Raw genomic sequence first — 21,479 nt, forward strand, 5'->3', positions numbered from 1 at the left:
AATATCTATAGAAGAAGATGTGGCGCAAAAGTCTTTTTCAAATAATCTTTTGTAGCGTTTGTTTTTGTTTCTAAAATGTTTGCAAGTCTTTTTGAAAAGATAAATGCTAATTCAACCAAGAAAGATGTACTGCTTGAAAAATCTGTCCAAGAAAGATGCATTGAATGATGCTACTTCATACCCAGATTAATTATAAAACTAATAGATTTCGATCAAAAATTGTCCAAGAAAGATGCATCGATTGAATTGTGCATCGAAAGAGAACTTGGGTTTTATATATGCATTGATGTGATGATGCACAAGAACCATTCAACCAAACCTACAAAACATCCATCTGGTGGAAGGGGAGAGAGATACGACAGAGTACACTGTACACAGTGGTGGGTGCGGCGGCAAAACAAGCCAACGTAGAGGACAAAGGCGATGGTGTTTTGGTGAAGGACGATGGATGTTTTCAATGGTTCGGATAGAGTGATGGGAATGAGGGAGACGTAAAAAAGAAACATTATATTATGGATGAAACTAAGATGATTTTTTGCAAAAACTAGAAACTATTTTTTTGTCTTCTAGGAAAAAATGTCAAAAAAAAACTTTTTTTTATGCATTGTGTTCCAAAAAAACAATTAGTGTTTTGTTGAGATGTCTTCCCACCGCACACATATATACGAGAAGAAAAATAGCTTTTAATAAATAAAAACAAAACAAAACAAACACTACCAAGTGTTTGATTTGCAAATTGATTTTGGAAGAAATATAATCTATCAAAGAAAATAGAATCTGATGGAACTGAATTCCACAGTGATTGTGGAAGAAATGTGATCAATCAAAGAAAACAAGAAATGTGATCTATCAAAGAAAATAGATTGTGCCGGAATTGGAATCCACGCGAATAGTAATTTATCAAACGTTTGTTTGGCAAAAATGAAATGAAAACAATGAGCGGTAATTCACTTATAATCAATTTTATTTGTTTATTTCAACATATATATATATATATATATATATATATATATATATATATATATATATATATATATATATATATAATGAAGGTATCTTGGTCTTTTGATGAAAAAAAACATAAAATTGAAATGAATTCCTTTCATCCATCCATTAAACATAGTTTAAAAAGAATCTTTTAGAACTGAACATGTAATGTGATATCAAATTTCGACTCCGTCAGATTCCATTAAAATCTACCAACTAAAAACTTAAACCCATGGCTTCCAATTTCCCTCCCCCCAAAATCCCTTACATGCCGTTTCACGTTACAAATTACATTAATAATTTAAATAATAATTTAAATACAAAGACAAATATGAAAAACATTATATAAATCCAAAGCTAAAAACATAGACAAAGAAACCCAAATTCATTGTTTGGTCATAAAGTGTACGAAAAAAAAAAAAAAACCAGAAGTTATAAACACAAATCCAAGACATCATCATTAAAAAATCAAAGATGGAATTCAGAACTGGTGTATGATTCAATTTTCATTTGTCAGTTGTCATTAAACAAAGATGGACATGCCAACCGTATCAGTTTTCATTGGAATGTGGATTGAGGTCGTTGTGGGCTTTGGGCAATGTTAGATTGGGCTCCTCATGGGCCCTGGGCAGTATCTAGCCTCCTTGTGTTATTTAAAATTACAATGAACTAAAAAACCTCCAACCCCAGATAAATATTTGTAACTATTTCATGGACCCCTGGAAATATTTGTGTGCCATCAAATTAAGGATCATTTGGATTGAAACTAGGATCAAACTGATAATTCGAACCTAAACAATCACACAATCATGGGCAGTAGTCTCAATAACAAGATAATCGCTTCCAATTTCCAAATACTAACTACGTTCTACCTCAAGAATCCATGATTTCTTTAATGGCATAAACTCAATCTTTCAAATCATTAGCTTTTCTTTTAATGGGTAGTAGTGAAGGGGGGTACAATATCGTAGCATTTTTTAGCCAAATGAATACATTGCAACCAATGGAGAGTCTCCGCATTGGGGTCTCTTTCAACAAAAACATCAGAAACAGTAAGTTGGAGTTTACCTCTGTAGATCGTAGCCTTGCCTCGCACTCGAGCTGAAACCCCAATTTGGATTAGGGTTGCGAAATTGCGAGCCGATTCGGCAATTAGTCGAACATCTGGTGGGCTACGGCGGGAATGATAGGGAGAGGTGAGTTGGTTGAGCCAAAGAACACAGGGGATGCACCCGGTGCCATCATCGATGGTGAATCTAAGGAATATGTCGGGTTTGTGCTCTCGGCTAGTAACCACGCCTAGGGTTTCTGCACGAGAAATGAGGAGGGTGTCTCTACGACAGACGGCGTTCGGTTGAGTAGATGACGGCGTTAGTGATAGGAAATCGAAAGCCAGCAGCTTTACGTGAGTATTGTGTAGAGCTTCCATGCGAAGGGGCGACGATAAAGCCTCACATTGTGTGAAAAAAACTTCTATAAGGAACGGAAAAAGATGACTAGATGAGCAGTAGGTTTTACAAATTTCACGTAGACTATCTAACCATCTTCGATACTCTTCAACAAGGGGTTCTGTCCTTCTGGGAATGCTTATTTAACTAAAAAAAAAAACTTTATTAAGTTTATTGGTTTTTGGCTGACAAGTCGATAAATGATTTTCAAAGTAAATTCCAAACATCATGGACAGATATAGGGATTAATTACAAGATTGTCTAAAATAAAAGATCCGTTACAACCTATCAACGAGATCAAATAGAAGGTAAATTAAGAGGTAAGGAGATCAAATAGGAGGTAAATGATAAGGAGATAGATTACATAAATAAAACAAAATAATAGATCATAAATATAAACATAAAGAAAATATACACACAAAAAAAATAATAATTTTTTTTTTTAAAACCAAGTCAAACACCGAAAACGTAGATATTATAAGGTTTGCTAGTTGATATGTTCCTTGATTTGAAGAAAGGGAATATTATTATAAATGATGATTATAGTGATAGATTCCATCACCTCTTGAGTTTTGCAAGAAGAGTCGCACCGGATGACACTACAAAGATGATGCAATTTGTTAGAGGCTTACCTTGGAACTATCAGTTTAATTTTCGGTGAGGCGGCCACTCTTGACATGGCGGTAAGGAAATCAAGAAAAATGGAGAGAGCATTGGAAGAAAGAGACAAAGGGATAGGCATATAACACAAGAGTATGAGTACAAACCATGGGAAGACTAGTTCTAGTTTTAAGAAGAAGAAAGTTGATGATAAAAGCAACAGTTGGGAAGGAAAATCTAAGAATCAGGAAGAAATTTCATGCTTCGGTTGTGGTGAGAAAAGGCATTACTCTAGTCAATGCACTAAGGGCATCCACAATGCATTGAACTTCATATAGTTCATTGGATTGCCACATTATATTTCTACAATTCATACAACTCTATCATTTTTTTCCTACAATGCATTGAACTCTACAAAGTTCAATAGAATATTACAAAATGTAATTTATAGTATATATTTAAGAATTAAAAACTTTTTTTTTTCCGTTGAAGAGTTCAGTGACCTCCAAATCCATTGAATGTTAATATGGCATCTCACAATGGTATAGTTTCATCTATTGAATGACACCTATGTTTGACACCTCATTCAACTCTCTCTCATTGAACTCATCATTGTGGTTGCTCTAAGCCACCAAAGAAGACTTCACAAAAATGTTATTCTTGTCATGTAAAGGGACACATGGCTTACAATTGTTCGAACAAGAAGAAGGAAGGTGAAGTTAAGAAGAATAACCCTCCACGGGCAAAAGGAAGAGCATATTGGATAACGGGCGAGGAAGTTTATTAAGCCACTAATGTTGTTTAAGGTAGATATATATATATATATATATATATATATATATATATATTATTTTTAGTTAATGCAGTTGTTTTAGGTAGAATATAATATATATTTTAGTTAATGCTTTGAGATATAAGAACTTGTCCTTAACGTGTGGCTATGAGTGATAATGAAACATACAATCGACTAGATGAGGATGAGGATGAGAACCATAAACCTTGTAAATATTATAATTATACCTGGAGTAATGTAACATCGGTTTTCTTGGAGGAATCGAATTAGGCTTTTAGAGGGTCAAAAGGTTGGATTTTTGGAGAAAAAGAGGTCCTCACGATGTGAGGCATGGAGGCTCACGACATGAGGAGGGCCGCATGAAGATTTTATCCGGGACTGAGCTCATGACGTGAGGATTGTTGCAGCCCAAGCCCACGAAGTTTTAGGGTTTCCCACGTATTTAAGCCCCCTTAACTCAGTTTTAGGGTTCATTTCTCAACCCCCACCTTCCACTAACTCAAAAAACCCTAACCATAATCCAGCTTGGTGATTTTGGATCCATTCTAGTGTTTTGGTGGCTAGAAGAAAGAGAATGAGAAGTCCTAGAGTGTTGGTTTAGCAAGGAGGCTTCATCGTCGTCATCTTATGCACATTTTGGACCATTGTAAGTGTCTAAGATCAAATCTTTATGAGCTCAAATTGCTAGATCTAAGTTCTAAGCTCCTTTTTGCATGTTTATGATGGATTGCATGCTTGAGATCCATAAACTTGGTAACTTTATGGATTAATGAGTCATTTTATGTGATTTTGTCTTATGGATCTGAAGTATGGTTATAATTTATGAATCTTGTTTGAGTTTGGGGCCATTTCTTGTCATTCTGGCCTAAGATGGGTTTAGGACATGCTTGGGGCATGCATGTCTATCGAGTAATCGTTTTTATTGGCCTTTGGAGTCCTTGTTAGCTTCTGGAAGAATTAGTATTGAAATCTTAATGGTTTAAGGACTTAAAAGTTGGATTTTTAGCCTCATATTGTTCTCACGACGTGAGACACAAGGTCTCACGACGTGAGAAGCGTTTGGTCCCGTTTCTGGTGATCTACTTGAGGCTCACGACGTGAGAAGGCTTCTTACGACGTGAAGGCAGCCCCGTTGACTTTCCCTTGGCTAAGTCGGCTAGGTTGAGTCGTGATGAGTTGGGATCTGTTTGAGTGAGCTCTCATGACGTGACCAAGGCTAGTCAAGACGTGAGATATGGTTTTAGGCTTTGTTGGGCCATTGGATTTTTGATTGTGGGCCATGGTTAGGCTATGGGCTTCCTGGTTTTTGGTCCCATGATAGTTTTAGGCCCAATTAGGAAGTTGGGCCATATTGGGCTTTGAGTTGCCATCTTGGGCTTTTGTGTGATTGGACTGCGCCTTGGTTTTGGGCCAAATGAGAAAATGGTAAAATGGTCTTTTACCCTTTAGGAAGTTGGTTTATGGAGTGGGCCTCGGATTTTGGATTATCAGGATAATTATTAATTACGATTGTATTTTGTTAGTTGGCACAAGGTTATCCGGTTCAACAACCCGAGCAGGCATTTGATTATCGGTGGATTGAGGTGAGTCTTTCCTCACTGTATTTGTGGGCCGAAGGCATCAAGGCCGGCCCTTTAGATTTTATATCATGTTATGTGATAGTATGCACCGTGTTGTAGTGATTTGTTAGATCGGTATCCTGATATATAGGATGATGTTATGCTTAGTGATCCATACATCTGTCTGACTGTCAGTAGACTGTTTATATGGTTATTTGTTATATGGGCACATATTATGGGTGGTCGTGGCTTTACTGCTATGTGTGTGAGCCAACAAACCGGAGGCATTCCAAACCGATGGTTGATTGGGCCGAGGGTATTCCATCACGATGATAATTGGACCCATTATATATATTCGCATTCCAACCTGGGGTATTCCATCTCGATGAACTAATGATTGGACCTGGAGGTTGACTGGATTCCGATAAACTAATTACTTATTTGCTCAAAATAATTGAATTTAATGTTCTAATTTTGGTTCAAACGAAAGAAAATGTGTAGTTGAAATAACTCATTCAGAACATTTTTAAAGACGAGACTCGGGTCGTACTATATGGAAATTAACCCAACTTAAAAGGTTTTTATAATTATACCCATTTTTCGCGCACGAGGATCCCTCTTCTCAAAACAAGAGGTTACCTCGGCTTTGCTGATTTGGGTTTACACTTTACAGCGCTCATTGCTGGTTGGAGTGTCAGTATTTTCTTTGAATTCAGGCGAACGACGACGAACGTAACTAGGGCCATCACTCCCGTGTGTAGTTCCCAGTGGTATTATATCTCCTTTCTTGTGCTCTACTGATTTTAGCAATTAGGTTTTTACAAAATAGCTACTGTAAGTTACTCCACAACCAAATTGAAATTGGTAACCATTATCAAACACCGTTCCATACGATCTTATCTATGTAATAGCTATGTCTTCAATTATTCATGTTCATATGCCCAAAATCGAACTACGAATGAAACCCTAATTCCGCAATTGAATATAGTCTACCCTTACGATCTTTTGATAATACATGCTTATGTTAACATGCCCCAAATTTGCTGTTGTGGTCCTCCTTAAGAGCGAGTATGTCTTTCACTATGCTTCAGATTGCACCATGAATTTCAATTAGGCAGATTTATGGTCTACCACTGTATTATCTTTGATTATGGTTTAGTTTTCTTGCAACTTTTTCATGTTAATTTTAGTTATGGAAATATAGAGCTTTATGTTAAATAACAAAATCAAACAACATATCTTCTAAATTAAAATCCCTTAATAATAGGGAATCATTAAAACAAGCTACCTAACACAATCACTTGTGAGTCATCATCATCTTCGAGTATTTCATGTGAATACTTTATGTTTTGCAGTGTAGCTGTAGCGAATACATGATGAAACGAATGATGCCATGGAGCGACGATGATGATGATGATTCTTCATCTGATGAGTCTTCAAGTCCTGATTCAGATGCTTCCGATAATGAAGAAAAACCAAAAAAGAACAAAAAGATCGTTTCTGGTGGTGGATCTGGATCTGGATCTGGATCATCCAAATCTAAAGGTAATAATTTAATAAATCTTTCTTTTCTTAAACAATCGTGCATCATCGTCTCCCTTGATAAGCCTAGTTTTTTGTTGTATCTATTCTATGCAGTTGAATCTGTAAAGCGGAAGAGCAAAGGGATAGACTTTGAAGCGCTGAGTCAGCACGGGTATCGGGGCGGGTTATCGGTCCTAAAAGTCCCTCCACCAAAAGAAAACGACAAGGACCGTGATTGGTCGTGGTCAACCGGGCAGGGGCAGGACAGGCGGGCAGCAAATGAGACGGAAGAGAGCTACCAAGATCGACAGAAGACGAGAGCCATGTTGCTTGAAGGAGAACAGTTGGTTCATGCACCAACACAGAAAGAGAAAAACTTGTTAAGTTTCTCACAGAAGGAAAAGAGGAAAAGGGATATGGGGCAGGCTAGTAGGGGTAAAAGCTATGTTGAAGAAGAGAAGAGATTGTTGAGGGAAAATGGGATTTACTCTGGTTTTGATGCTTGACACTTTATGATGTACAATTACAGTTACAAACTGGTGATGTAACATGCATCTTACACTTGTACCCATGCCATTTGTCCTTGTACTCTTTCAACTTATGGGGAAAAAAACAAGTATTGCCTTTGAACTTGATTTTGATTACTCTTAATACTCTATTTTGAAAATATTAATCAAAATTATGTTCTTTAAAGCAAGTTAAGTTTGAGTTTGATCAAGAAATAAAACTCGATAAAAGTAACCTGAGTTCATACATCCAAACTTGATTTAGATAAAATTAAGACAAAACTTCAAAAATGGTCCCTGTGATTTTCGAAAATATCAAGTTTAATCCCTAAGTTCAAAAAACCTTACAGATGGTCCCAGTGGTTTCAAAACTTTTAACATTTGGTCATTCCGGCTCACCCCGTTACCATTTAGCCGTTAAGTAAGGGGTATTTTTGTCATTTCATTACCCAGGGACCATTTATGAGGTTTTTTATTACTTTTTTTAAAATAAATAAATAAATAAATAAAATTTAATATGCAAGGGTCCCACCTACCTCTCTCTCTCTCTCTCTCTCTCTCTCTCTCTCTCTCTCTCTCTCTCTCTCTCTCTCTCTCTCTCTCGTGGGTCTAAGAGATGCATCAAACAGGTTGCACAATGTGATGGTTAGTTTGTACTCCTTTGACTTTCAACAAGCCCAACATTGGAGAAATTGACTCCACTTTCCCATTCACCATTCTTCTAAGATTACAAGACTCGATCCAGGTATTCATGCTCCAGTTGAAGAAACCCACCATCGCAACAGGTCCTTGTAAGTTTTGTTCAACAGAGAAGAAAGGTAGCGGAGAACCTCCGACTTCCCTCCCGTTTCCTTCTGTTTTTGAATCCCAAGCAAATCCCTCGTTATATCCTTCTTCATCCATTGAGTTTCAGGTAGAGATTTTCCTGCAAAATCACAGGGTAAAAACGCCTATTGTTTTCCATTTTTTTCACTAATTCTCCACAAACTGAATACATCTCTAGTTTCTCCATGCCCTGTTACTCTTGTACTCCAGACACCGTCTTTTTCTCCATCTCGAGTCATTTTAGTTGACATGGCGAAAGAAGAATGGGGTGTTGGTGGGTATGGATCAATGAAAGGTTTGATCAGACTTTGTTCTCCTGAAATGACGAAGAGGATGAAGAAGGTGGGTCAAGTGAAGGCGATGTGGAGGAACATTTGGAGGTGGATAGGAGTCGATGATAAGATACACATATAGCTCAACTGGAGGAGCATTACTGATTTTCGTCATCTTCATCCAATTCTGGTTTATTGATTGGTTTAATTTTGGATCTATCTAATGTGATTGACATTTGTTGTATTTTCTAAAATGTTCGCCATTGATATGATATGAATTAGGGCAGATTAACAAAATTGGGGTTTTTTTATAAGGGTTGTAGGTAAAACTTTTGATTTCTTCCATGGATTGTAGTTCCGGAAATGCACACACATTTGCTTTGAGAGAGAGAGAGAGAGAGAGAGAGAGAGAGAGAGAGAGAGAGAGAGAGAGAGAGAGAGAGAGAGGTGGGACCCCTTGCATATTAAATTTTATTTATTTTCTAAAAAGTAATACAAAACCTCATAAATGGTCCCTGGGTAGTGAAATGACAAAAATACCCCTTACTTAACGGCTAAATGGTAACGGAGTGAGCCGGAATGACCAAATGTTAAAAGTTTTGAAACCAGAGGGACCATCTGTGAGGTTTTTTGAACTTAGGGATTAAACTTGATATTTTCGAAAACCACAGGGACCATTTTTGAAGTTTTGTCTAAAATTAATGACTGTTTTGCAAGTATTCGATAAAGCAATCTTGATACCAGTAATTGAATAGCTTGAAAATGTTTATCAGAATTATGTTTGTTAAAACAAGTTAAACTTGAGTTTGATCCGATACAATAATTATTCAACGCATGCATAAGCTTAAAAAGCTCAATAAAAAAACCGACGTGTATTTATTAACGGGATTTACATGAAGGTGCGACTCTTTCCGGTTTTATCCTTGTCATATTCATGGACTCTTTTTAAGTTTTCAACATTTTCTTTTAAGTTTTCGATATACCCCAAATACATTTTGTTTGGGATTAAACAATATGTAGTTGTACCGGTCCTTAGCTTGTACCGAGTCTTCAGGTAGAACAAGTAGCATGGCTTCTTTCATGGGTCACGTGGGTATGTAAAATGGCTATATATAGCCTTTAGTGCTATGAATAAAATGTAGTTTTTTCTGGTTTTTTACTCTTCACATTGCTGCACATTTAATTAGAAAAAACCTTTCTTCTTCCTGTCTTCATACATTACGTGAGTTTGTTGTGTGTGTTTTAAAGGACCTGTGCCAACAATTGGTATTAGAGCTTAGGTCTCGTGAAGAGGAACCAGGGCCGGTTTGAGAGTCGGTTTCACAAAAGGGGGTAGCACTTTGCTGCAGGGCTGATGCAGCAGGAAACCGGGTTGCTGGTGAAGAGGGTGATGGATCGTCGGTAGTGGGTTGATCACAACTGGTCTTAGCAGCTGTTGTCGGCGAGGTTTGCAGGTGAGGTAGCCGGTGGATCGAAGGTAAACCGAGGCTATGAAGGTGTTGGTGTTCGTCACTGGTTAATGGCGGAGAAGGTTTTTCAGTTGATGGGTTTCTTTGCCGGATGTCATTAGTTTTTGGTGGTGTCCGACAAGGTGGTGATTCCGGCGGTAGGTTGTGGGTATGTCACCGGAAAATGGAGAGAGTTACCGGAGATGCATGAGAAAACGAACAGAAAAGATCCGTCAAGCAGGTGGCTTTGGGTTTGTTTCGTTTTGCAGGTGAAAGAAGACGGGAAAAGCTGGTTGCTTTGTTTTTCTTGATCGGTGGAAGAAAGCTCTTGTTTCACAGAAGTGTTAGGTGAAAACGGATTATGTGTGGTGACAAACAACAACCGGGTATGGAGGACTTTGGACGTGACCGAGGTGAAGGTCGGGTGTCCGGGAAAAGTCGTGAATGGGTGGAGACTTTGGACGTGACTGAGGTTGTGGTCGGGTGTCTGGGAAAGGTCGAGAATGAAGATGAAAAGATGGTGATTAATGGCTGCTGTGAACAAGTGGTATGACGAAACCGGTTAAGGGGGTGATTGTTGGATTAATCGGTTCGGTTGTCATTGATTCACCCGTTATATGCATGATTGGAACTTTAGTTTTAATGAGTATTTATGAATTTATATGTTATGTTTTAATTAGTAGTTTATTATTTAGAATTTAGTTTCTAGTTTGACCGAAGTATATGGAGTTGTACCGGTCCTTAGCTTGTACCGAGTCTTCAGGTAGAACAAGTAGCATGGCTTCTTTCATGGGTCACGTGGGTATGTAAAATGGCTATATATAGCCTTTAGTGCTATGAATAAAATGTAGTTTTTTCTGGTTTTTTACTCTTCACATTGCTGCACATTTAATTAGAAAAAACCTTTCTTCTTCCTGTCTTCATACATTACGTGAGTTTGTTGTGTGTGTTTTAAAGGACCTGTGCCAACAATTGGTAGCAGAGCTTAGGTCTCGTGAAGAGGAACCAGGGCCGGTTTGAGAGTCAGTTTCAAAAAGGGGGTAGCACTTTGCTGCAGGGCTGATGCAGCAGGAAACCGGGTTTCAGGTGAAGAGGGTGATGGATCGTCGGTAGTGGGTTGATCACAACTGGTCTTAGCAGCTGTTGTCGGCGAGGTTTGCAGGTGAGGTAGCCGGTGGGTCGAAGGTAAACCGAGGCTATGAAGGTGTTGGTGTTCGTCACTGGTTAATGGCGGAGAAGGTTTTTCAGTTGATGGGTTTCTTTGCCGGATGTCATTAGTTTTTGGTGGTGTCCGACAAGGTGGTGATTCCGGCGGTAGGTTGTGGGTATGTCACCGGAAAATGGAGAGAGTTACCGGAGATGCATGAGAAAACGAACAGAAAATATCCGTCAAGGAGGTGGCTTTGGGTTTGTTTCGTTTTGCAGGTGAAAGAAGACGGGAAAAGCCGGTTGCTTTGTTTTTCTTGATCGATGGAAGAAAGCTCTTGTTTCACAGAAGTGTTAGGTGAAAACGGATTCTGTGTGGTGACAAACAACAACCGGGTATGGAGGACTTTGGACGTGACCGAGGTGAAGGTCGGATGTCCGGGAAAAGTCGTGAATGGGTGGAGACTTTGGACGTGACTGAGGTTGTGGTCGGGTGTCCGGGAAAGGTCGAGAATGAAGATGAAAAGATGGTGATTAATGGCTGCTGTGAACAAGTGGTATGACGAAACCGATTAAGGGGGTGATTGTTGGATTAATCGGTTCGGTTGTCATTGGTTCACCCGTTATATGCATGATTGGAACTTTAGTTTTAATGAGTATTTATGAATTTATATGTTATGTTTTAATTAGTAGTTTATTATTTAGAATTTAGTTTCTAGTTTGACCGAAGTATATGGAGTTGTACCGGTCCTTAGCTTGTACCGAGTCTTCAGGTAGAACAAGTAGCATGGCTTCTTTCATGGGTCACGTGGGTATGTAAAATGGCTATATATAGCCTTTAGTGCTATGAATAAAATGTAGTTTTTTCTGGTTTTTTACTCTTCACATTGCTGCACATTTAATTAGAAAAAACCTTTCTTCTTCCTGTCTTCATACATTACGTGAGTTTGTTGTGTGTATTTTAAAGGACCTGTGCCAACAATTGGTATCAGAGCTTAGGTCTCGTGAAGAGGAACCAGGGCCGGTTTGAGAGTCGGTTTCACAAAAGGGGGTAGCACTTTGCTGCAGGGCTGATGCAGCAGGAAACCGGGTTTCAGGTGAAGAGGGTGATGGATCGTCGGTAGTGGGTTGATCACAACTGGTCTTAGCAGCTGTTGTCGGCGAGGTTTGCAGGTGAGGTAGCCGGTGGGTCGAAGGTAAACCGAGGCTATGAAGGTGTTGGTGTTCGTCACTGGTTAATGGCGGAGAAGGTTTTTCAGTTGATGGGTTTCTTTGCCGGATGTCATTAGTTTTTGGTGGTGTCCGACAAGGTGGTGATTACGGCGGTAGGTTGTGGGTATGTCACCGGAAAATGGAGAGAGTTACCGGAGATGCATGAGAAAACGAACAGAAAAGATCCGTCAAGCAGGTGGCTTTGGGTTTGTTTCGTTTTGCAGGTGAAAGAAGACGGGAAAAGCCGGTTGCTTTGTTTTTCTTGATCGGTGGAAGAAAGCTCTTGTTTCATAGAAGTGTTAGGTGAAAACGGATTCTGTGTGGTGACAAACAACAACCGGGTATGGAGGACTTTGGACATGACCGAGGTGAAGGTCGGGTGTCCGGGAAAAGTCGTGAATGGGTGGAGACTTTGGACGTGACTGAGGTTGTGGTCGGGTGTCCGGGAAAGGTCGAGAATGAAGATGAAAAGATGGTGATTAATGGCTGTTGTGAACAAGTGGTATGACGAAACCGATTAAGGGGGTGATTGTTGGATTAATCGGTTCGGTTGTCATTGGTTCACCCGTTATATGCATGATTGGAACTTTAGTTTTAATGAGTATTTATGAATTTATATGTTATGTTTTAATTAGTAGTTTATTATTTAGAATTTAGTTTCTAGTTTGACCGAAGTATATGGAGTTGTACCGGTCCTTAGCTTGTACCGAGTCTTCAGGTAGAACAAGTAGCATGGCTTCTTTCATGGGTCACGTGGGTATGTAAAATGGCTATATATAGCCTTTAGTGCTATGAATAAAATGTAGTTTTTTCTGGTTTTTTACTCTTCACATTGCTGCACATTTAATTAGAAAAAACCTTTCTTCTTCCTGTCTTCATACATTACGTGAGTTTGTTGTGTGTGTTTTAAAGGACCTGTGCCAACAATTGGTATCAGAGCTTAGGTCTCGTGAAGAGGAACCAGGGCCGGTTTGAGAGTCGGTTTCAAAAAGGGGGTAGCACTTTGCTGCAGGGCTGATGCAGCAGGAAACCGGGTTTCAGGTGAAGAGGGTGATGGATCGTCGGTAGTGGGTTGATCACAACTGGTCTTAGCAGCTGTTGTCGGCGAGGTTTGCAGGTGAGGTAGCCGGTGGGTCGAAGGTAAACCGAGGCTATGAAGGTGTTGGTGTTCGTCACTGGTTAATGGCGGAGAAGGTTTTTCAGTTGATGGGTTTCTTTGCCGGATGTCATTAGTTTATGGTGGTGTCCGACAAGGTGGTGATTCCGGCGGTAGGTTGTGGGTATGTCACCGGAAAATGGAGAGAGTTACCGGAGATGCATGAGAAAACGAACAGAAAATATCCGTCAAGGAGGTGGCTTTGGGTTTGTTTCGTTTTGCAGGTGAAAGAAGACGGGAAAAGCCGGTTGCTTTGTTTTTCTTGATCGATGGAAGAAAGCTCTTGTTTCACAGAAGTGTTAGGTGAAAACGGATTCTGTGTGGTGACAAACAACAACCGGGTATGGAGGACTTTGGACGTGACCGAGGTGAAGGTCGGATGTCCGGGAAAAGTCGTGAATGGGTGGAGACTTTGGACGTGACTGAGGTTGTGGTCGGGTGTCCGGGAAAGGTCGAGAATGAAGATGAAAAGATGGTGATTAATGGCTGCTGTGAACAAGTGGTATGACGAAGCCGATTAAGGGGGTGATTGTTGGATTAATCGGTTCGATTGTCATTGGTTCACCCGTTATATGCATGATTGGAACTTTAGTTTTAATGAGTATTTATGAATTTATATGTTATGTTTTAATTAGTAGTTTATTATTTAGAATTTAGTTTCTAGTTTGACCGAAGTATATGGAGTTGTACCGGTCCTTAGCTTGTACCGAGTCTTCAGGTAGAACAAGTAGCATGGCTTCTTTCATGGGTCACGTGGGTATGTAAAATGGCTATATATAGCCTTTAGTGCTATGAATAAAATGAAGTTTTTTCTGGTTTTTTACTCTTCACATTGCTGCACATTTAATTAGAAAAAACTTTTCTTCTTCCTGTCTTCATACATTACGTGAGTTTGTTGTGTGTGTTTTAAAGGACCTGTGCCAACAATTATCTAACTCACAAGTTAACTACACAATTAATGTATTTTATTCAAGGCATAGAACACAATTTCAAAAGGTTAAAAATAAAAGTAAACATGGCATTGCTTGTTCCAATGGATTCTTTGTGTCCAATACTCCAATCTTTTCAAGTATTAAAAAATGAGAGAACTACTCAAAATAACTAAATTTTATTCTAACAAGTTTTTAGAAAGATAACTCTGGAGCACCATCATATCTTCGATATTATATTGTTGATGTATATAGAAATACAAGATTTAATAACTTAAATTTTATTCTAACAAGTTCTTTAGAAAGATGACTTTGGAGCACCAGCATATCTTCAATATAATATTGTTGATGTATGTGGAAATACAAGGTTTAATAACTTATTGGAAATTTGACCAAGATGATGCTTGAAACAAACAAACATGCAACACACATTCAGATAAAAGTAACATCGATTGTATTTGTTGTCATTCACGATGGAATGGAATGAGTATTTTCAGTAATGAAGTTGATTAAAAATAATTTGCGCAAATAGATAAATGATAAATTTATGATTGTCCAATGTCGTATTTTGAGACATATGTGTTAGATAGTATTACCAACCAAACAATTATAGATTGTTTTTAAAATATGAAAATTCATCGTAAACAATTGGAAGACATTTATTAAACTAAGTTTGATCTTTGGTACTAAGACCAACTCTAATCGACCGGGAAAATAGTGATTTACCGGTCAAAAAAACTACAATGGCATTAAAAACGGCAAAATGGTGCGCATTTACAGTAACCCACCAAAATGGTGGGACAGTGTTTACACCGGCAAAACTTATATTCAATATAATATTAATTTTGTATAAGATTAGATGACTTTTGTTTTTCTTTCAAGACTTAGTTTTTTCGATTCATTCTTTTTTCAGTGTTTTTCTTTTCTACAAAACTGGTGTTCTACTACCTTCATTTTCATTCTTGTATCTTCTGGGGGATTCCTTTTTGCACATCCTCCTCAACTGGAAATATGTAGAGTGGAAAATGGGTTTCAAGAAATACATTGGTTGTAGTCTTTGTAGAGGTGAAGGGCGTGTTTGGCAAAAGTAGTTGTTAGCTGGAAGCGGCTAGCGGTTAGCTGGTAGCGTGTAGCGGGTAGCTTGAAGCTGTAGCTTTTATTTGTTATATTAATGTTTGACAAAAATAGTTGGAAGCTTTTAAAATATATAAAATTACATAAAAGGACAATTGATTAAAAATAAATAAATATATAAATATATATTTAAGGGTAATTATGGAAATTAATTTCAAAAGCTCAGTAGCGTTTTGTTAAACGCTACATGAAGTAGCTTTTAGAATTGGAACGTTTTGTTTAAAGTAAAAGTTAAACGCTCGTACTGCCAAACGAAACTTTTTGTTTAAACTAGAGCGTTTTGTCAAAAGCTAAAAGGTAGAAGCTCTCAAACGCTTCCAAAAGCTCCGTACCAAACACGCCCGAAAGCACTTGGAGAATGAAAATTGGAAAGGTCAAGCAACTCAAACCGAATAGAATGGAATCGAGTTTGGAAAGGTCAAGAATGGTGGTTTCAAGAAACCATTTATGAAGGTAGTCGTTTTTAAGAAATAGTGAAATAGAGTGAGTTTCCACAAAATGAAAATAATAATTATTTATAAAATAAAAATATAAGTAGTGTTATTTTATTAATAAGATATTATATATATGTTTTTAATTGGGTATTTTTAGTGTGTGGTTGGAATGAGAAAAAAAAAATTAGTGTTAAAATACAGCAATTTAGTGTTTTCTTAGTGTCATGGTTGGAATTGGCCTAAAACCATGCTTTCCATTAGACAGTAGTATTGGCAATCCGACTTGATAAGAAAACTTTTTTGACCCCTTTTTTGTTACTTTAATTTGAATACACCACTGTTTATTAACTTGAACTAGAGAAATTTCAAACTGCATGTGTGAATCACAACTTCCATATCTCAGTAAAACGTTGTTTGTAGTCTTATTTTGCAAGCAACCTAATCGAATGATCAAACCCTACCAATGCAGTTATTCTTAAATCTAGCTTAAAAGTTCCAAAAAAAAAAAAGCATATATAATATATAATAACCAAAACTTAGCATTACTTAGATTCAGCGTAGTGCATTGGTATAGTTCAAACACCTGCTTACAACAGAAACTACATTAAAGTCGAAAGTCCATATAGCTCATTAGCCTCTACATAATAGGATCATGAAACATCCTTTTTCCCTATTTCAGAACCTCTTCACGCAGATCTACTGGGAAGAGTTCTGCAAATGGCCTTAATAGTGTTGGGAGTAGTTCTGCAACAACCTCCTATAAGCGACGCTCCTATCTCACACCATTTATTCACATACGAAACAAAATCCCCATCCGCAACTCCCGTGTTTTTCTGTCACCACAAAACAAAAACATTACACTGTGTACTGTGATTGATGTGAATGAAAGGAGGGAGTACTCACCACCCACTGTTTTATTTCAGCATCGTAAGTTTCACCGCTGTTTGGATAGATAAGTATCGGTTTACTTGTCACCTGAAAGAAAGAAAGATTTGTTTCGTCAGAAATAAAACAAGAAAATAATTATAAAAAGTAATAATACCTTTTTAATAGCTAGAATCAACCCACTGATAAATCTAGGAGGTGTACAGTTGATTCCAACAGCAACAACTTTCTTACATGCATCGGCAATTTTAGCACATTCACTCAACGAATCACCACTCACAACGTTTACACCATCTTTTGAGTTAAACGAAAACCAAGCTGGAATTTTTATGCCTTCTTCAAGAATCTCAACAAAAGCCTGTTCAGGTATTAATAAAAAATTATCAATATTCAATATTCAATAACAATAGGAATCTTAAATCTTAACTCAACCATAAACACAACCTGTGCTTCAAGCTTATTTGGAACTGTTTCAAATGCGATGAGGTCAGCACCAGATTCAGCTAAAATTTGAACTCTTCTCCTGTGAAAACTCTTTAAGAACTCAAGATTCATTGCATTGCCATAGTCCCCACTGTAACATAAACCCAAAAGATTTCATGCAACTGTTTATAAAAATAATATAGTGTGAAGTTATAGTTATTTAGTTACCTGTATTCAGAACCATCAGCCAGATATGCCCCATAGCTTCCTACAGATGCAGCAACTAAGATAGGCCTACAAGATTCACCACATTTTTCATAATATATATCCCTTGCTTCAAGGGCAATATCTACACTTTTTTTAAGTAGGGCTTCGCTTTCCTCTTTAGAGAAGCCTTTGGCTTCAAACCCTTGAATTGTTGCCTGTCAAAAAATAGTAAGTATTAAATTGAGAGAAAGAGAAAGAGTATAAGATAAATTTATCAACAAAAAATAGTAGTGACTAGTGATGCTGATTTGGGGGGTATTGAGTCACCTGATAAGATGCTGTGATTATTATATCTGCACCAGCTTCAAGATAATCAAGGTGTACCTGCAAATAATAGAAAACGCTAACTTGTTTCAAACTGCATATCATGAGAACTCAGAACAGGACCACTGAAGAAATAAAAGTAGTAATTATGATAGTATAGTCAAGAAATGGTCCCTATAGTGTTGTACATGGGCCACGTGATTAGGATGCTGACAATATATCAAATCTTCTTGTCTATAGAATCATATCAATACAAGTTACATGGTCCTACTTCCCCTTTATGGACCTATATCCTATATGAATCCTGGTTTTATGAAGAGTATAAGACCATTTATCAACAAAAACTAATTGGATAGGTTATCTAAGGCTAATTGGGGATCTGGTAATCCAATTTATTGGTATTGAGAGTTAAAGCTAGCGTTCGTCATCTTCTGAATCAACAAAAGGGGTGCTCTGTGTGTGGTGCACACGATACTAACAAAATAGTTGCTCTTCCTGAATGAGGAAGAAACAGAAACTAAAATCTACAATCATTCGATTACATCAGATAAAAGATATACAGTTATTTCTTCGCAACTTGTTTCATATAGAGCAGCTCAAAAATAAACATGAAAACAGATTATTGATGTATAATCATCCTCAGGGAACAAAATTAATCAACGCAGAGATCGGAACTTCCTTCCACCTGTAAGAAGCCTCGAGAAATTTTCTAAAATAAAACTCTGGCTCCTAACGTATAAGAGTTCGATTTCACCAAACACAAGTTTAGCATTTCTGTTCGATCTTTCGTGCACCGACAAAAAGGATGTACATTAGTCGGTAGCCATGGCGTTTATTTATAAAACGGAAATAACATTGCATTCAAAAACTCTCAACATCATCATCATTCGGTAGATTTTTGTTATACAAATGACGATTGCAACACCGGTAAATATACAGAGTGACAAAGAGGTTTATGGATACCTGACGAACAAGGTTACCAGAAGTAAGGAGGCACTTGGCGCTCCAGAGAGGGTCGTTAAGGTCGGCACCATGTCTTTCAAGCTCCGTTGCAAGTCCACCGTCAATAACGGCCACGCCGCCCGATTTGCGGAGGAAATCATACATCAACGTATCTACGATGCCGTTGCTCAATCCCATTGTTCAGAATAATTTCTATGTAATTATCTGAAATAAACACAGAATCGACTTCTCTTCCGACGACGGCAGTGAAAACAACTCGATGATCGCTGAATCAGACGAACAAGAAGTGTGTATTTATAGAAAGGGTCTGAAATCGGCGATTTGGTTTAAACTGTACTTGACAAAATGACCCTCTTAACATTCATATACGGCAGAAATAGCCCCTATTCTTTGATATCTAAAACAATTAACTACCTCAATTCAAAAATCTATTCTATTAATACTTCACCTCAAATTCATATTTACAAATGTTATTAAAGAGATACTGATAGTTAGAAATTACATATATTTTTCATTTAAAAGAGCATCTGCCATCATTAATTATTTATATAGCTTATTATATTTGCAATATAGGATTTTCATCGGTTTGTTTTTAGAGACATTTATCTATAGATATCATCTTTAGAGAAAACTAGTAATTACATATTTATTATCATCCATTTGAAATATTTTATAAAGACTGTTTATTTGGTTTTTCGTTTTAAAACACGATATTAAATTAAAAGTAACAAAATAAAGGTTTAATTTTAGTTTATATATTTAAAAAGGATATTCGTTAGTAAAATATAACAAAGTTTTTATATGATTAGGGTCAAATAAAAATGATATTTAGATAAGGTATAACATGTCATTACACAATATAGATACAACATTAAGAGATTGGAGAAAAAATAAGTGGTGGATATCATTGTCGAAGATACTTCAATTTAATATTATAAATTATTATCCTCATACCACCTTGTTATTTTGGTTTTGTCCTTTATTTTTTTTTTTTTTTCCTGCGCATCAATCATTATCTTTTTATTTTCAGCACATCCTATTCTAATAAAAGAATAGTTTTTTTTTTTTTGACATGTGTCACCCTATTAGGCTTCTTAATTAATGCATATTTTATTTTCTTTTTTCCATATGTCATCCTATTATCCTCCTAATTAATGCATGTCACTTGTCAACATATTAATTTTTCATTTCAAATTACAAAATGTAAAATTTTCACCATAATTAAATTAAATTAATAACAATAGAAAAAATTAATACAAATTATAAAATGATATAATTTCTAGGGCTGACAAATATGTATCACGGAGAACCAACCAACATGTTATCAATCGAACCAATAAAATCGGTAGCCAACATGTTTGGTAGCCAATATGTTTGGTCGGTAATACCATGCCAATTAAGTAGTCTTGGTACGGTAACGGTACAAAATTTTGAATACCACGGTTGTACCATACCAACCAATATATATATATATATATATATATATATATATATATATATATATATATATATATATATTCTTACATTTTCAAGTTTTAAATAGGAGTAACAACTAACAAGTAATAGTCGGAGTTAGTAATATAATTCTATTGATATTGATTCTTTTTTGAACGAAACATTATAATAAAAGAAATTACTAACACAAGGTTAAGGAAGCTACATGACACTAAAATGATTTACTAAAACAAGTTACCACCACAACTTCAACTCATGTTCATATTTGGAAAACTTTCTAACCATTAAGTGATGATTATAATGTGAATTCTTATATAGATTATAGTCTCAAACTCTTCAAGTATAGATATTATTTAAATATTTTGGTATATACCAATACCAATATGTACCAACCAAATTTGTTGGTAACCAACTAAATTGGTATCAAGTATCATTAGTACGGTATTGGTAGGTAAAACTTTATGTCAATTGTAATTGGTACGGTACACAGTTTGAAAGAAAAAACTTGGTACCGTACCAATTTCACCCCTAATAATTTCACATATTATTTAAATCAATCATTATAACTTTATATAACTAAAAAAATCTCTTAATTAATAATATATTTAAAATAATTTATTTAAAATAATTGATTAATAGTTTTAAGTTTTTACTATAAAAGTTTAATAAATTTTGTAACCGTGGTTCCCACGGTTTGCAGCGGGGGATTAGTCGGTGCGCGAAAGTTGGCCCGGAAACCCTCGTTAGGGAAGTTCCCTTTCCAAAAAAAAAAAAAAACTAGTAATATATATATATATATATATATATATATATATATATATATATATATATATATATATATATATATATATAGTGTGTGTATAGGGGCCTACGCAAAGACAACGTACAGAACGAAATGGAAAATAACAAAATTTAGACATACATTGCGAAATATAAAAAGATGAACAACTCCAATCTATTAAACTATCACATCTCATATTGCATCACTATTTGCATCAAGTAATTGCAAAGGAGATAACATTATCAGCAACCTTGGTGGGTTTACAAGTAATTTTTATGAATACCGCATCATTCTTCGCTCTCTAAACGCTCCACGACACGCAAAAGAAAATCGACTCAAGAATTTGTTTTTTTCTGGGACAGTTCCCTAAGGTGGCGGCGTGGTTGAGAAAATTTGTGACATTAAGGAATCGCTGATGTTGGGTTCCGCACCATTTAAAAATTAATTCCTGCACTGCAACAATATAAT

The 21,479-nt window shown here is 36.6% G+C and overlaps 2 protein-coding genes and 1 pseudogene across 2 annotated transcripts; 1 reads left to right on the forward strand and 2 right to left on the reverse strand.

The window, feature by feature from the left end:
* Nucleotides 1–1,201: 1,201 nt before the first annotated feature.
* On the reverse strand, nt 1,202–2,679 carry LOC145138753 (CST complex subunit STN1 pseudogene; annotated as a pseudogene).
* Nucleotides 2,680–5,967: 3,288 nt separating this feature from the next.
* On the forward strand, nt 5,968–7,541 carry LOC145135566 (uncharacterized). Its single transcript, XM_079069825.1, has 3 exons — nt 5,968–6,157; nt 6,743–6,932; nt 7,026–7,541. Exons 2-3 carry the CDS (start codon nt 6,761–6,763, stop codon nt 7,415–7,417), a joined length of 564 nt encoding a protein of 187 aa, XP_078925951.1. The 5' UTR covers nt 5,968–6,157; nt 6,743–6,760; the 3' UTR covers nt 7,418–7,541.
* An 8,932-nt stretch (nt 7,542–16,473) lies between these two features.
* LOC145138040 (homocysteine S-methyltransferase 2-like) lies at nt 16,474–19,051 on the reverse strand. Its single transcript, XM_079072183.1, has 7 exons — nt 18,776–19,051; nt 17,816–17,872; nt 17,510–17,703; nt 17,303–17,432; nt 17,016–17,216; nt 16,877–16,948; nt 16,474–16,806 (listed from the first exon to the last, which is right to left on the reverse strand). Exons 1-7 carry the CDS (start codon nt 18,950–18,952, stop codon nt 16,660–16,662), a joined length of 978 nt encoding a protein of 325 aa, XP_078928309.1. The 5' UTR covers nt 18,953–19,051; the 3' UTR covers nt 16,474–16,659.
* Nucleotides 19,052–21,479: the final 2,428 nt, after the last annotated feature.

The sequence above is a fragment of the Lactuca virosa genome, chromosome 9, assembly GCF_052849685.1.
Source record: "Lactuca virosa cultivar CGN04683 chromosome 9, Lactuca_virosa_CGN04683_v6, whole genome shotgun sequence".
In the NCBI taxonomy this organism is placed as follows: Eukaryota; Viridiplantae; Streptophyta; class Magnoliopsida; order Asterales; family Asteraceae; genus Lactuca; species Lactuca virosa.